The sequence below is a fragment of the Kogia breviceps genome, chromosome 3 (genome assembly GCF_026419965.1).
Source record: "Kogia breviceps isolate mKogBre1 chromosome 3, mKogBre1 haplotype 1, whole genome shotgun sequence".
Taxonomy (NCBI): Eukaryota; Metazoa; Chordata; class Mammalia; order Artiodactyla; family Physeteridae; genus Kogia; species Kogia breviceps.
Window position 1 is genome coordinate 88,408,013 of NC_081312.1, and position 12,290 is coordinate 88,420,302.

Genomic DNA, 12,290 nt, shown 5'->3' on the forward strand with positions numbered 1-12,290 from the left:
GCCTGTGAGCCACAACTACTGAGGCTGCGCTCTAGCTCTAGGGCTTGTGAGCCACAAATACTGAGCCCACGTGCCGCAACGACTGAAGCCCGTGCACGCTGGGGTCTGCGTGCCACAACTACCGAGCCTGTGTGCTGCAACTACTGAAGCCCATGCACCTAGAGCCTGTGCTCCACAGCAAGAGAAGCCACCGTAATGAGAAGCCTGTGCACCGCAACAAAGAGTAGCTGCCGCTTGCCGCAACTAGAGAAAGCCCACGCACAGCAATGAGGACCCAACACAGCCAAAAATACATTAAAACATTTTTTAAATAGATCATTCAGACAGAAAATCAATAAGGAAACATTGGACTTGAACTATATTTTAGACCAAGTGAACATAGAGGACATGTATAGAACAATCCATCCAATAGCAACAGAATGCACATTTATTTCAAGCACACTTGGAACATTCTCCAAGATCATACATTAGGTCACAGAACAAGTCTCATCAAACTAAAAAAGACTGAAACTATACCCACTATCTTTTCCAACCGCAATGGTATGAAACTAGAAATAATAGAAGGAAACTGGAAAATTCACAATACGTGGAAATTAAATAACATAGTCCTGAACAACCGGTGGGTCAAAGATAAAATCAAAAGGGAAATCAAAAAATAAATTGAAACAAACACAGCATGCCAAAACTTATGAGATGCAGCAAAAGCAGTGCAAAGAGGAAAGTTTATAGGCATAAATGCCTACATTAAGAAAAAAAGATCTCAAATAAACAATCTAACTTTATACCTCAAGGAACTAGAAAAAGAAAAACAAACTAAACCCACAGTTAGCAAAAGGAAGGAGATAATAGAGATCAGAGCAGAAATAAGTGAAATAGAGAATAGAAAAACAATAGAAAAGATCAACAAAAATGAGTTGTTTTTTTTTAAAAAAGATAAACATAACTGGGAATTCCCTGGTGGTCAACTGGTTAGGACTATGCACTTTCACTGCTGAGGGCACAGGTTTAACCCCTGGTTGGGGAATTAAGATCCCACAAACCACGCAGTGCAGAAAAAAAAAAAAAGATAAACAAAACTGACAAACCTTTAGCTAGATTTACCAAGAAAAAAAAGAGAGAGAACTCAAATAAATTGAATTATAAAAGAAAAATGAGACACTACAACTGATACCACAGAAATACAAAGGATCATAAGAGACTACTATGAAAAATTATACACCAACAAATTGGATAACTTAGAAGAAATGGATAAATTCCTAGAAACATGCAATCTGCCAAATCTGAATCTTGAAGAAATAGAAAATCTGAATAGACCAATAACAAGTAAGGAAACTGAATCAGTCGTTGAAACCTCCCAACAAAGAAAAGCCTAGGACCAGATGGCTTCACAGGTGAATTCTTCCAAACATTCAAAAAAGAATTAATAATCTTCTCATAATCTTCCAAAAACTTGAAGAAGGGGGAACACTTCCAAACTTATTTTACAAGGCTTACATTACTATGATGTCAAAGCCAGATAAAGACATTACAGGAGGGAATTCCCTGGTAGTCCAGTGGTTAGGACTCTGGGCTTTCACTCCCAGGGCCCAGGTTCGATCCCTGGGTTGGGGAACTAAGATCCCGCAAGCCACACGGACAAATTAAAAAAAAAAAATCTGAGAGTAGACCTTTCCACTACATTCTCCTCAATTTCTATGAGCCAATCCCCTACCAAGTCCCATGGAACCTACCTCAAAAGTAAATCTATCCTCTTCACTCCATCTCTACTTCTACCATTTGTCTAAGTCCAAGTTATCATCCTCAGCTGACATGTGGGAGTAACCTTTAACTCCATGTCTTCTTGCTTCCACTCTTCTGTGCCAGCAGCACGGCCACCACTACCACCAAGCACCTCTCACCCCTGGATAGTTCTAGGTTAAAACTCCTGCCCTCTTAGTTCCTTTTTCTAACTCTTCTTAATCCTTTCTTGAGATCTGCTAATGGCAGGTATATTACTAGTTCCTTGGGGAAGCCCATTAATCTCATCCATTACATATGGATTTTACTAGTTTAACTCTCATTGGTAACCTTATTTTCAAGGTCTGCTGGAAACCTCATGGTTTCTTTTTGTTTTTTTTGTTTTTGCTGTTGTTTCTTTCTTTCTTCTGTTGTAAATAGCCAGGTTTGAGTAATTGAATAGTTGATGACCAAATGGAGAAATCTGGAAATCAGAATTTTATAACTGTTCTGATCTTTGGAACACTAAGGCACCTCAGCACATTGATTTTTCTGGTTAGTATACTGTGTAAAATTCCAGATCTGAAGTAACCCTGTATCAGTGATAGGATGTTCCCTGGGCTAATGTGTCCCTTTTTCTGGATATGTGCCCCCAGAAGATATGCATCCTGTGATGTAATTTTTAAATTCCAAATAAGTTTTCACAGCAGAATTTTACTGACAAGTTGCTGAAGTTATATTCAGTGGAGAGAGTGCCTAAAAGTGTCGTACTGTTTGGGAAAGTTAGGCAGAGGCCCAGAGGAGCTGTGCTAAGCAGGCCACCAGCAAAGGCAAAGCCAGCATTTTATCCCTTATTCAGTAAAATGCCTAAAAAACCTGTTCCTCACCATTGTGGATGCTGGTCTCTGTTAGGAAATTATGTAGAAATATCACAACAAGTTTAAATACTATAATAACAACTTGCTTTTTTGTTTCAAAAATGTCAGTTTCTTAAGAATCCTTATCAACTCACCATGTTAACTTTTCTATAAAGGGCCCTAGTTATAGAATATATTTTTAAAGGTATCTCCTGCCCTTCCAAATCTCTTGGTCCTCAGCCAACAACCTTCAAGAGAGTTTCAAAGCCCTATTGCTCAGGAGAAAACAAATACCACTCCAAGTGTGGCAGTTGTGTCATTATTTTAGTGACTTTTGCTTTGGTTCTGGTGTTCTGTTTTCTTAATTTAAAACTCAAGAAGTGTCTACTTAAAGTAGCCCTCAGCTCTTAAGCCATTCCTGGGGCTTTCTCCATCTTCAGCTTTCATTGGAAACACATTCTGGGAGACTGTGATGAAACTCCTCAAGACAAGGAGGGGAGGCTGAATTTTAAATTCAGGTGCATGAGTGAAGGCAGGCAACTCCTAATCAGTCATCTCTCCAAGGCCTGCTCAGGAGCTGAGTGCAGGAGCAACCTGGGGAACAAGCCAAGCACAGCCAAACCTTGTGGGAGGTGTCTCAAAGCAAAAACAGGACTGACTCTGCAAGTCCCCTGCAAAATCCATCCCATTGCCTGTTATACCTTGTAATATGCCCCCCGCTTCCCCCCACACACACACTTCCCTTTTTGTCGTTATTGGCATTCCAGAGCTTGATCCATGTTCATCATCTAAAAAAAATTTTTGTTTTTGAGATCCTACACTGTACAGAACACTTTACCAGGTTCTGTTTAAGAAATGAGGCCTGAGACTTCCCTGGTGGTCCAGTGGCTAAGACTCTGTGCTCCCAGTGCAGGGGTCCCAGTTTCGATACCTGGTCAGGAAACTAGATCCCACATGCTGCAACTAAGAGTTCACATACCGTGACTAAAGATCCCACATGCCAAAACTAAGACCCGGGGCAGCCAAATAAATAAATAAAATATTTTTTAAAAAAAGAAAGAAAGAAATGAGGCCTTAGCCTCAGTGTGGTCTTCCAGTGCATCTGGGGAAGGGATGATTACTGGTGAAAATACAGGCTGTGTCCCATATGTGAAGGCCTGCAGTAGATGCCACACTGAGACATCTTCAAGGAATGAGGTGCTGGGGAAAGTGTCCAGGAGGAGGTCAGAAGATCTGGTAGAGTGTCTGGAGGAAGAGGAAAGGCCGTAGGGAATGAAATCCCTATACTGTCTTCAAAGTCTGAAAAGGAGGGTGGGGCCTTTGCAGACTTAGGCCTTTCCAGAGGGCAGCTCACTCCCCTTAGAGTAAAACTTCACTATTTCTTGAAGGGGAGAGAGGCTTCAAGAAAGAATTGGGCAGAAATCCTGCTTCTAATATAAGAAGCAGAGCTGGTTAAGAGAAAGGGGCTCACAGATTTCATTCCACAGCTCCTTTACACTGATGTGTCAGGCCCATGGGATGATGCACCAATTCGTTCATTCACTTCTGGTGCCAGGCACTTTGTGGATGCTGGGGACATGGGGCCAACATGGATACTGCATCAGTTCAGGGCCTGTTCCCCACTTGTAGACTGTGCCTCACCTGCAGCCTCAGCATTATCAATGCTAATAATACAGACCCTCAGGCCTCAGCTGAGACTAGACTTTACTGTATCAAAATCTCAGTGCTGGTCCTGAGAAACTGCCCCGCATTGCACATCCCCATTATTCTGTAGCTAAAGTTTCAGAACTCTGGTCTAGGCGGGGCGGGGGGGGGGGGTGCCTCTGCAGACTACTTTCAGGGCTGATTGGCTCCCTTGGATGTGAGACAAACAGTGCAGGTGGATCTGGGTTGGCCTTCGCCACCACTCCCTACTCCCCCCCACCCCCTCCCTATTCCCTCCCTACACTCTCTACTCCTCCTTACCCCCTCCTCCTCCGCCCCCGGCCCCCTCCCCCAATCCCCCACCCTCGGCCCCCCTCCCCCAATCTCCCACCCCCAATCCCCTCCCCCGGCTTGCCCTGGGGAGGGAGCAGGGCAGCCCCGCCCCGCCCCGCCCCGCCCCACTAGCCCCGCCCCGGCTGTCAGGGACTAGGAAACCCCGCCCCAGGTCGGGCGCGCGCTCCCAGGCAAAGCCCAGCCTACCGCCCCTTATCCCCAGCTCTGCACGGGGTCGCCAACCGAGCCACCTCAAGAGCTGCGGATTGCAGCCTCGGCGGACCAGAGAGGTAGAGAGCGACATGGCGGCGGCCAAGCCTGAGAACCTCTCCCTGGTGGTACACGGACCCGGAGACCTGCGCTTGGTAAAACTGGAATGGGAGTGGGAAGTCTAGCCCGTTCCTGCCCTATTCACCTCCAAGCGCAGCCGCGGTCTCAGCTGGCCAATTCCAGCGCGGTGCGGGCCCCACACTGCGGGCCCAGGCCGCCCAGATAGGAGCTGGTTACCATGTTGGGGGGAGGGGCGCGGTAGGCGGTTAGTTCTAAGGTGCTAAGAGCAGGGTTCTTGTCGTGTGCCTCCCGGAACCTAGCCCCGTGGCCGGCACGTGGCCAGAACCCAGGAAGGTTGCAAAGTGATTGAAGGCTTCTTCCTCCTTTGCCAGCTGCAGATTCATAGTCCAGCCTCTTGTCATTGCACTTTGCATAAGAGATACCAGAAAGGCTGCCTGATTTAGGACACGTGCTGAACTTCTTCTCTGAGTAGACAGTGCAGGGCAGAAAGGGGGGCCATAGGGACATTTAAAAGCGGTGGAACTCGTATTTAATCTGTCATGCTTGGGGCTGATAAAACCTCCTTTGCAGGATTATTATGATCAGCGGAGTACCTAGCACTTAATAAATACTCAGAAAGTGCGAGCTCCTTCCACTTTCCTGCCAGCACAGGCCTCCATCTCCAAGACTCTTGGTGTTCGCCATGCCTGTGCCAGATTTTTGGATCTTGATAGTCTTCATGTCTCTAAAGCTCCTTTCCTCCTTACCTCCCGTAGTCCACATCTGGTTCATGTTCCAGCCATTTTCCTTCCTGATGCTGCTCCCCTGTCCCTTTAAGAGCATTATGTGTGTGTCTCCTCCACTGGAGATACTGCCTCTGCTCAGTGGCTCATGGGGCCGAAGTTCTGGGAGCTGCAGAGTCAGCCCTGTGGTTGTGCCAGGGCTCCCTTGACAGAGCCCTTCGCGGGCGGGCCTGGGCAGTGGGTATGTGGAACCAGTGCCGGCCATCTCTGCTGTTCCCTAGCACTTCCTTCCCCCTCACAGAGAACATGCACCAGGGTCTAGATTGGAGAGACTCAGGAAAGTATCCAGATTAGCAGTTCTTGACTGTTTGAGAATCTGTGGTCTCTCTCCCCACAGAATGCAAACAGATGGAGTTTGGCAGCAATTTCAGAGAGTTCATGGACTTCCTTTAAGCCTCTCCTTCATAGACCCTCTAGAGGTGTGTGGACCCCAGACTAAGAACTCCTGCCCAGAGCCAACTCATTTCCTCAGCTGAGGAAAGTGCCATCCCCAAGGTGACAGGCTTCATTAGTTAACAGAGCCCAGAAAAGAACCCAGAGATTCAGACTCCCATTCCAGTGTTCTTTCTACTCCCCTTGGAGCTTCCACCCAAGGTCCTGAATTAAAGTGACACTATTAGTTTTTATTGCTGCAAATGCCAGATGGTATTATGAAGAAAGGAAAGTGGTACCGCTCTACACAGCTTACAGAGTGATTTCAAACTCAGTCCTGCATTCTACAAACATTTACTAGATGAGAGGGTGGGTGCCTGCCATGTGCCAAGCACTGGGCTCAAGGTCCAGAGAGGAGGAGGAGGACACAGCCTCTACCCCCAAGCTGCTCTAGGGAGTCAGACAGATGCTGTAAACAATAAAACTGTGTGAGGGCTTTGATGGAGCATAGAGAGTAAAGGCCTCACAGGGTGCCCTTGGCCCAGGGTAGAGGCCCTGGAAGAGATGGATACTACTTAGATGTTTCTTGGATGGAAACTGGGGGTCATTCACGTAAGTGGAAGAGCAAGTGCAAACTAAGTGAAGTACAAAATCGCAAGTCGTGTTTACCGGTCCTGTAAATAGTGTGATGCACTGAATGCACCAGTGGTGAAGCTGGAGAGGTAGACAGGCTCTGCCTCTCCATCTGCTCAGGGCCTGCCTTAAAGTCATGTACCTAATAATAAGCAGAACTGTAATTACAACTCCAGGATCTACTTTACCTTAATTCCTAAACTCAGGCTCTCCCACTGCTCAGCCACTGTTTATGTGGCTCTGTAGAACAAAGCCTTGAATAAAGAAGAGGGAGGGTGGGGAGGCTCACCTAAAATTGGTCTTATCAGCTGTGCCTTAGAATGCACTCCCTGACCGAATTAGGGGCTGGCTTGGGGTGAGTGTATCCTAAAGAGATGAGAATGTGATAGGCTGGAGAATGTAGCTTATGGTTGTGGGATTTGTACGCTAACTGGGTGAAAGGGTTCATTCAGGGTGGATTCAGGAGGACCCCAGTTCTGTTAGAGGTGATGGGGTTCATTTACTAGACAAAGGAGAGTAGATTAAAATGATGAGATCAGGCTTGAATTTAAGATGTCTCTGGGACAGGACATTTTGGCGTGTCTGAGAAATTACCTTGGTTCTAGGGATCTGGAGACACTTGCAACCCAACACAGACCCTTCTGGCCCTCACCACTCCTTCCTGAGCATGGTCGTCCCCCAGCGCCTCCATAGGGAACCCCCTGGTAGGGTATCTCTGCCCTTGCACCCTCTTCCTTAAAGCAAATAGGCTAAGTGGTTTGGGGTTGAAATGGGGTTAGACCTGGGCCACTTGAAACTTGTCCCCTACCTACCAGGAAGGAAACCTGACACCCAGCCTTCCTCCTACCTCCCTGTGGAGAAGGCAGGATTCCCTTTTCTTTCTCCAAGCTGTGGCTGCAGGGAAGGAAAAATTAAACTCCTTCACTACTAGGTAGCTAGTGATCACCACAGTCCCAGCAAGGGCGGAGGCAGTGCTCCTTGGCCTGGGGACTTGGGCCTGCACAGTGATTTGGGCTTTGGGGCATTTATAAGTTGGGTGGTAAATCAGAGAGGGTGGGAGTGTGTATACACATGTATATACTGAGAGACTATCGGTTTCTTTATATCATCCCTTATCATGAGGACTTAGGACTCCTATATCCCCTCCTCCACCCCCCCCACATCATTTTAAATAGAGAATGTGTGGACTTTTAAGGAGCAATGGAAGAGGTGACCAAGCTGATGCATAGAGACGAACAGCCTATCAGCAAACAGGGTCGGCTGGCTGAGATCTCTTCAAATGGAAACAGTAACAAGGTCACAAGCCAGGTTGGGACCAGAGTGGAGTTTAGCCCCAGCTCTACTGCTTCTGGTTGTATGACTTGCCAGATTACTTTCTGCTTCAGTTTTCTGTCTGTATAATGGGGATGATAGTAGTACTCACCTCTGGGTTGTGTGAGGATTAGATAGTATTGGGGAGTAAGAGATTATCCTCTACCCTTTTCTAGGTTCTTCTGGCAGGTCTAAGAATTAAATTGACATGAGACAGGGGAAAAACAAAATTTTATTAACAGGTATACATGGGAGAGGCCCAGGAAAACTGAGAAAGTTGCCAAAATGGCCAAAGCCCTCACCCTAAATACCATCCTCAGCTAAAGAGAAAAGAGGATGTTGAGGGCGGGGAGAGTCACTTATGGGAGGTTGCCAGGAAAAGCACAGAAAACAAGGGTAAGGTTGTTATACAGTTTTAAGTCATTGCCTTCTCCACTGATGAGTTTCTAGAGATTTGGTCATCCTCTTCTTTTTGGTACTTTGAGGGAGACACCCTTATAAGTGGAGATTTCCCCTACAAATGTGTCACTTGTGTTTTCAGAGCTTTCCCCAAATCTGCTGTTTCTTAAAAAAATAACCAGCTTAAAATAATTAATATGCCCTAGAGACATATTTGGGGATGGCAAATTCTGCTCACCTACAAAATTCTTTCTCTGAATTACTAGTTCATGGAGTTGGGATATCAAATAGTCAAATTAGTTTTCCTTTGAAGAAGCTGTTTGATGGGGTAGTTTGTGCTTCACAAAATACCAGAGATGAAGGACCAGTTTTATTTTTATTTCCAGTTGGCCATGGACCAATATGTTTGTACCAATATTTGGATGTTGCAGCAATGTCAGAGTGCTGTAAACATTTCTAAATGCTCCTACCAATTTCTGTGCATATTGCATCACCTATCAGGGCCAATCCATGGAGCATACTGAGTACACGTTATCTCCCTTATTCTTGATAGCCAGCTCTATCAGATTCCAGGCATCTGGACAGGGAGAACAGGAGAAGCGAGGTGGACACCATGCAGGGGATGTAGTCACATTTTTGTTTTATGATTAGCTGCATGAGAAGAGAACAAGTTAAAGGGAAAAGAATCATTTCAGGGTGATGGGTTAATGTTGTTTAATTACAAAGGGCAGAGAAAATAGTGTGTCAGAATCAAGTTTAAACATTAATCAGAGTACCATGAAGATATTCCTTAGAGGTTTTGCTCTGTGAGGAAATGTATTATGCCAGATGTCAAAAGAATTGCTTTGAATCTGTAATGATATTTTAAAAAGTAAGATAATTCTGTATCTGTAATACAGCACATTCAAGGCATCCTCTCCTTGCGTATACACATTGCTGTTAAGATTTTGGATGAGGAGGAGGGGATTGTAGAAAGAGGGGGATGTGAACAAATAGCAGCTGGAATGGTCCTAAATGTCAGGTCTCTCCTTGGTTTTGCTACTAGTAGACAGAGCTGCTTGCTTCTATAGAATCAAATTAAAGGGCCCTGAAAGTCTTCAAGGAAAAGCTGGGTTAAACTGGGAGATTACTGTGAGTGAGGAAATGCAGGCCACTTAACCCTTTAATACCTGAGCTAGACTTATCTGTCAGAGGCAGTTGAGGCTGAAAACAGAATCTAAACTCCTTCAGAAAAAGAGAAAACTATGTAGTAGCAAATAGCCTAAAAAAATTCCTCCTTTCACTTTCATCTTAATTATGTTTCAACAATAAAACAAAACCCAACCAGATAAACAATAGGCAGTTAAATCCAGCAAATACTGCCATCTCTGCCAACTTCTATGGAAGGGCAGTGCCTTTGTTTGCAAAAGGCCAAGTAGAAAGCTAACATTTTCCCCTAAAAGCAGGAGGAACAGTAAACAATACCACAAATAGGATTTTAACATTTTATGTAATAAGTCCTAGCACTACTAAGAGACCTGGTAAAAGTAACCCTGTTCTGTGGGGAAAACTAGAATTATGGATGCATGTGGGGGAAATTTCTTTAAAATTGCATGATAGAGAAATTTCGGAGGAAAAATACGTACTCATATATACAGTATTGGCGTCCACTTGTTGAGTCTTCTAGTGTGGCTGTTAAAGCTGGCAGTTTTCCCCAAACCAGATTTACAGGTAGAACATTAATTATTGGAGAAAATATGGTTGGATTTTGTGAAGTGATACTCGGCTCAATAATGTTTTAGAAATGTAAGTGTTCAGTTACATAGACCTGAACACAATGAGCACTTAATCAGTGATACTAATAGGCTAGAGCATCCAACCAAGCTCAGAGTCTTCATATTTTCACTTTAAATAAAGAAGCATCTAATAGGTTCATGTATAGTTATGTTCATAAATTTTGAATTAAGAGGAATTTTTTTATAGTTTATTTATCACAGCTGAGAAATAATCCTTTAACCATCCCATATGGATTCAATTGTAGGTGCTAGGGAAGCTCAGGAGAGGAAGGATGGTGAGGATAGGGAAGGCTTTTTTCAGGAAGTCATTGTTTCTCTCCATGTTCATGATTCATGTTCATGAGTCTCTGTCCCTGACCCATGTCTGATCCCCAGTCCCAGGAGTACAACGACCTATTGGACACCCCACCTGGATGTCCCCTGACACCACAATCCCAACACACCCAAACCTAAAATCTCCCTGAGTTCCCACAGGAATTAGAAAGTCATTCTAGATGTCTCCCTTCCCCTCACTTCCCACCTCCTGTGGGATCTTAGTGAAGAAGGAGGGGAATTGACCAGTGGAGAAATGGCCCCCTTGAGGTGAGGGAGTGAGTGTACGGTGGTTTGGGAATTGCAGGAGATTTGCAAGGAGGGAGGTAGCCCGCAAAATGAGGGGTTTAGAATTTTGCAGGGCCACTGGGCACTTTAAATGAATTTGCATTTTAGAAAGATTGTTATCAGCAGAAGGCTGGTTGGAGCCCAGAGAGCCTGGGCTGGAGGCTGGAGACTGGCTCAATGAACTTTGGGAGAGTGTCTGACCCTTCTACTTTGACCCCGAGTTTGCCAGGACAGGACCAATGCGGCTAGAACAAAGCCTTTTAGGATAAAGTGGCCAAATGGGAAACCTTTGGATTTTCCTCCCACCCTCAAAACACCCTTCAAGCCCTGAAGGGAGGGTGAAAGTTGAGGAGGGAGGGAAGCAAAAGTAAGATTGTCTGCTCTGCTCTCCTAAGGGTGTAGGGCAGCCAGCCAACAGGTTGACAGGAGACCTGGCAGGCAGAGCAGGTGGGAAAGGTGGGCTGAAGGACCTAGGGCAAAACTGGCCGCTTTCTCCTAGCCCTGCCTGTTGTCACTTACTCTAAGGCAGGGAGCACGGCTTTTACACTCAACTGATAGAATCAAGCCTAAAAACACTGCTGGAATCCTACTTGACTTTCTTCTGAATTCCAGCCTTTTAAGGAGCAGTCAAGTTCTCTTAATATTGATGTGAAAACAAGAGAAATACAGCTTTTCCCCAAAACAATTTTTTAAAACTACCCTTTTCAAAAGGAAAAGAACAAGGTTGTCCAGAGCTGGTTCAACCGTATTGTGAGCTGATTATACAGAAAGGATTTTGATTTTATTTCTTTTGTAATAAGAGCTAATTTATTTACTGTGAGTCGGGCACTGTTTTTGTTTTGTTTTGGCCGTGCTGCATGGCTTGTGGGATCTTAATTCCCCGACCAGGTATTGAACCCTGGCCCTTGGCAGTGAGAGCAAGGAATCCTAACAAGTGGGCTGGTGGGGAATTCCCAAGGGCACTCTGTTTTATGATTATCTTCATTATACAGGGGAGGAAATTGAAGGCACAAAGAGGTTATGTAACTGCCCCGAGGTCACACAGCTCCTGAAGGGGAGCCTGGGTTTCAGCACAGACAGCGATTCCAGAGACTGAGTTCTTCACCACTGTACCAGCTATGTTGTCTGGATGAGGAAAAGGGCGTCTTCTAATTTCTCCTCATGTTGAGGCCATTGCTGCAATCCAGTCAAGATGTACTGAGGGTATGAACTCAGATGTGCAGCTGGAAGTTGAGGAAAAGGGGCCAATAGTGTATATTCAGGAAATATGTATTTAAGCTAATTTGAGAAAATATATTTAGGAAAGGCAAGATAACATTTAGGACATGAGAGGCACTTGAGATGATTCTGTGTTCCCACAGAGAGTTCTTCCTGAAGTATTTCCGTGATTTATTTGTGGTGGTGGTGCCTGTGGTGGGGAGACCTGAAGGTCATAGAAAGGAGAATATGTAAGTTAAGTATTTCAGTGAAAAATGCTGTAAAACTTACATAACTCAGTAAAGAACGGTTACTCAACTCCTCTTTACCCCCTTGTCACTATCACTCACAGAAAGATAAGAAATCCTGTTCAGGAAACT

The 12,290-nt window shown here is 45.0% G+C and overlaps 1 protein-coding gene across 1 annotated transcript in view; it reads left to right on the forward strand.

Annotated features, from left to right (window-relative positions):
- Nucleotides 1-4,694: 4,694 nt before the first annotated feature.
- The window catches only part of SORD (sorbitol dehydrogenase), a 35,981-nt gene continuing 28,385 nt past the window's right edge, over nucleotides 4,695-12,290 (forward strand). Inside the window, exon 1 of the mRNA XM_059059425.2 lies at nucleotides 4,695-4,915. Within this exon, the coding sequence (XP_058915408.1) occupies nucleotides 4,853-4,915 (63 nt within the window). The 5' untranslated portion in view covers nucleotides 4,695-4,852. The remainder of the gene's footprint in view (nucleotides 4,916-12,290) is intronic.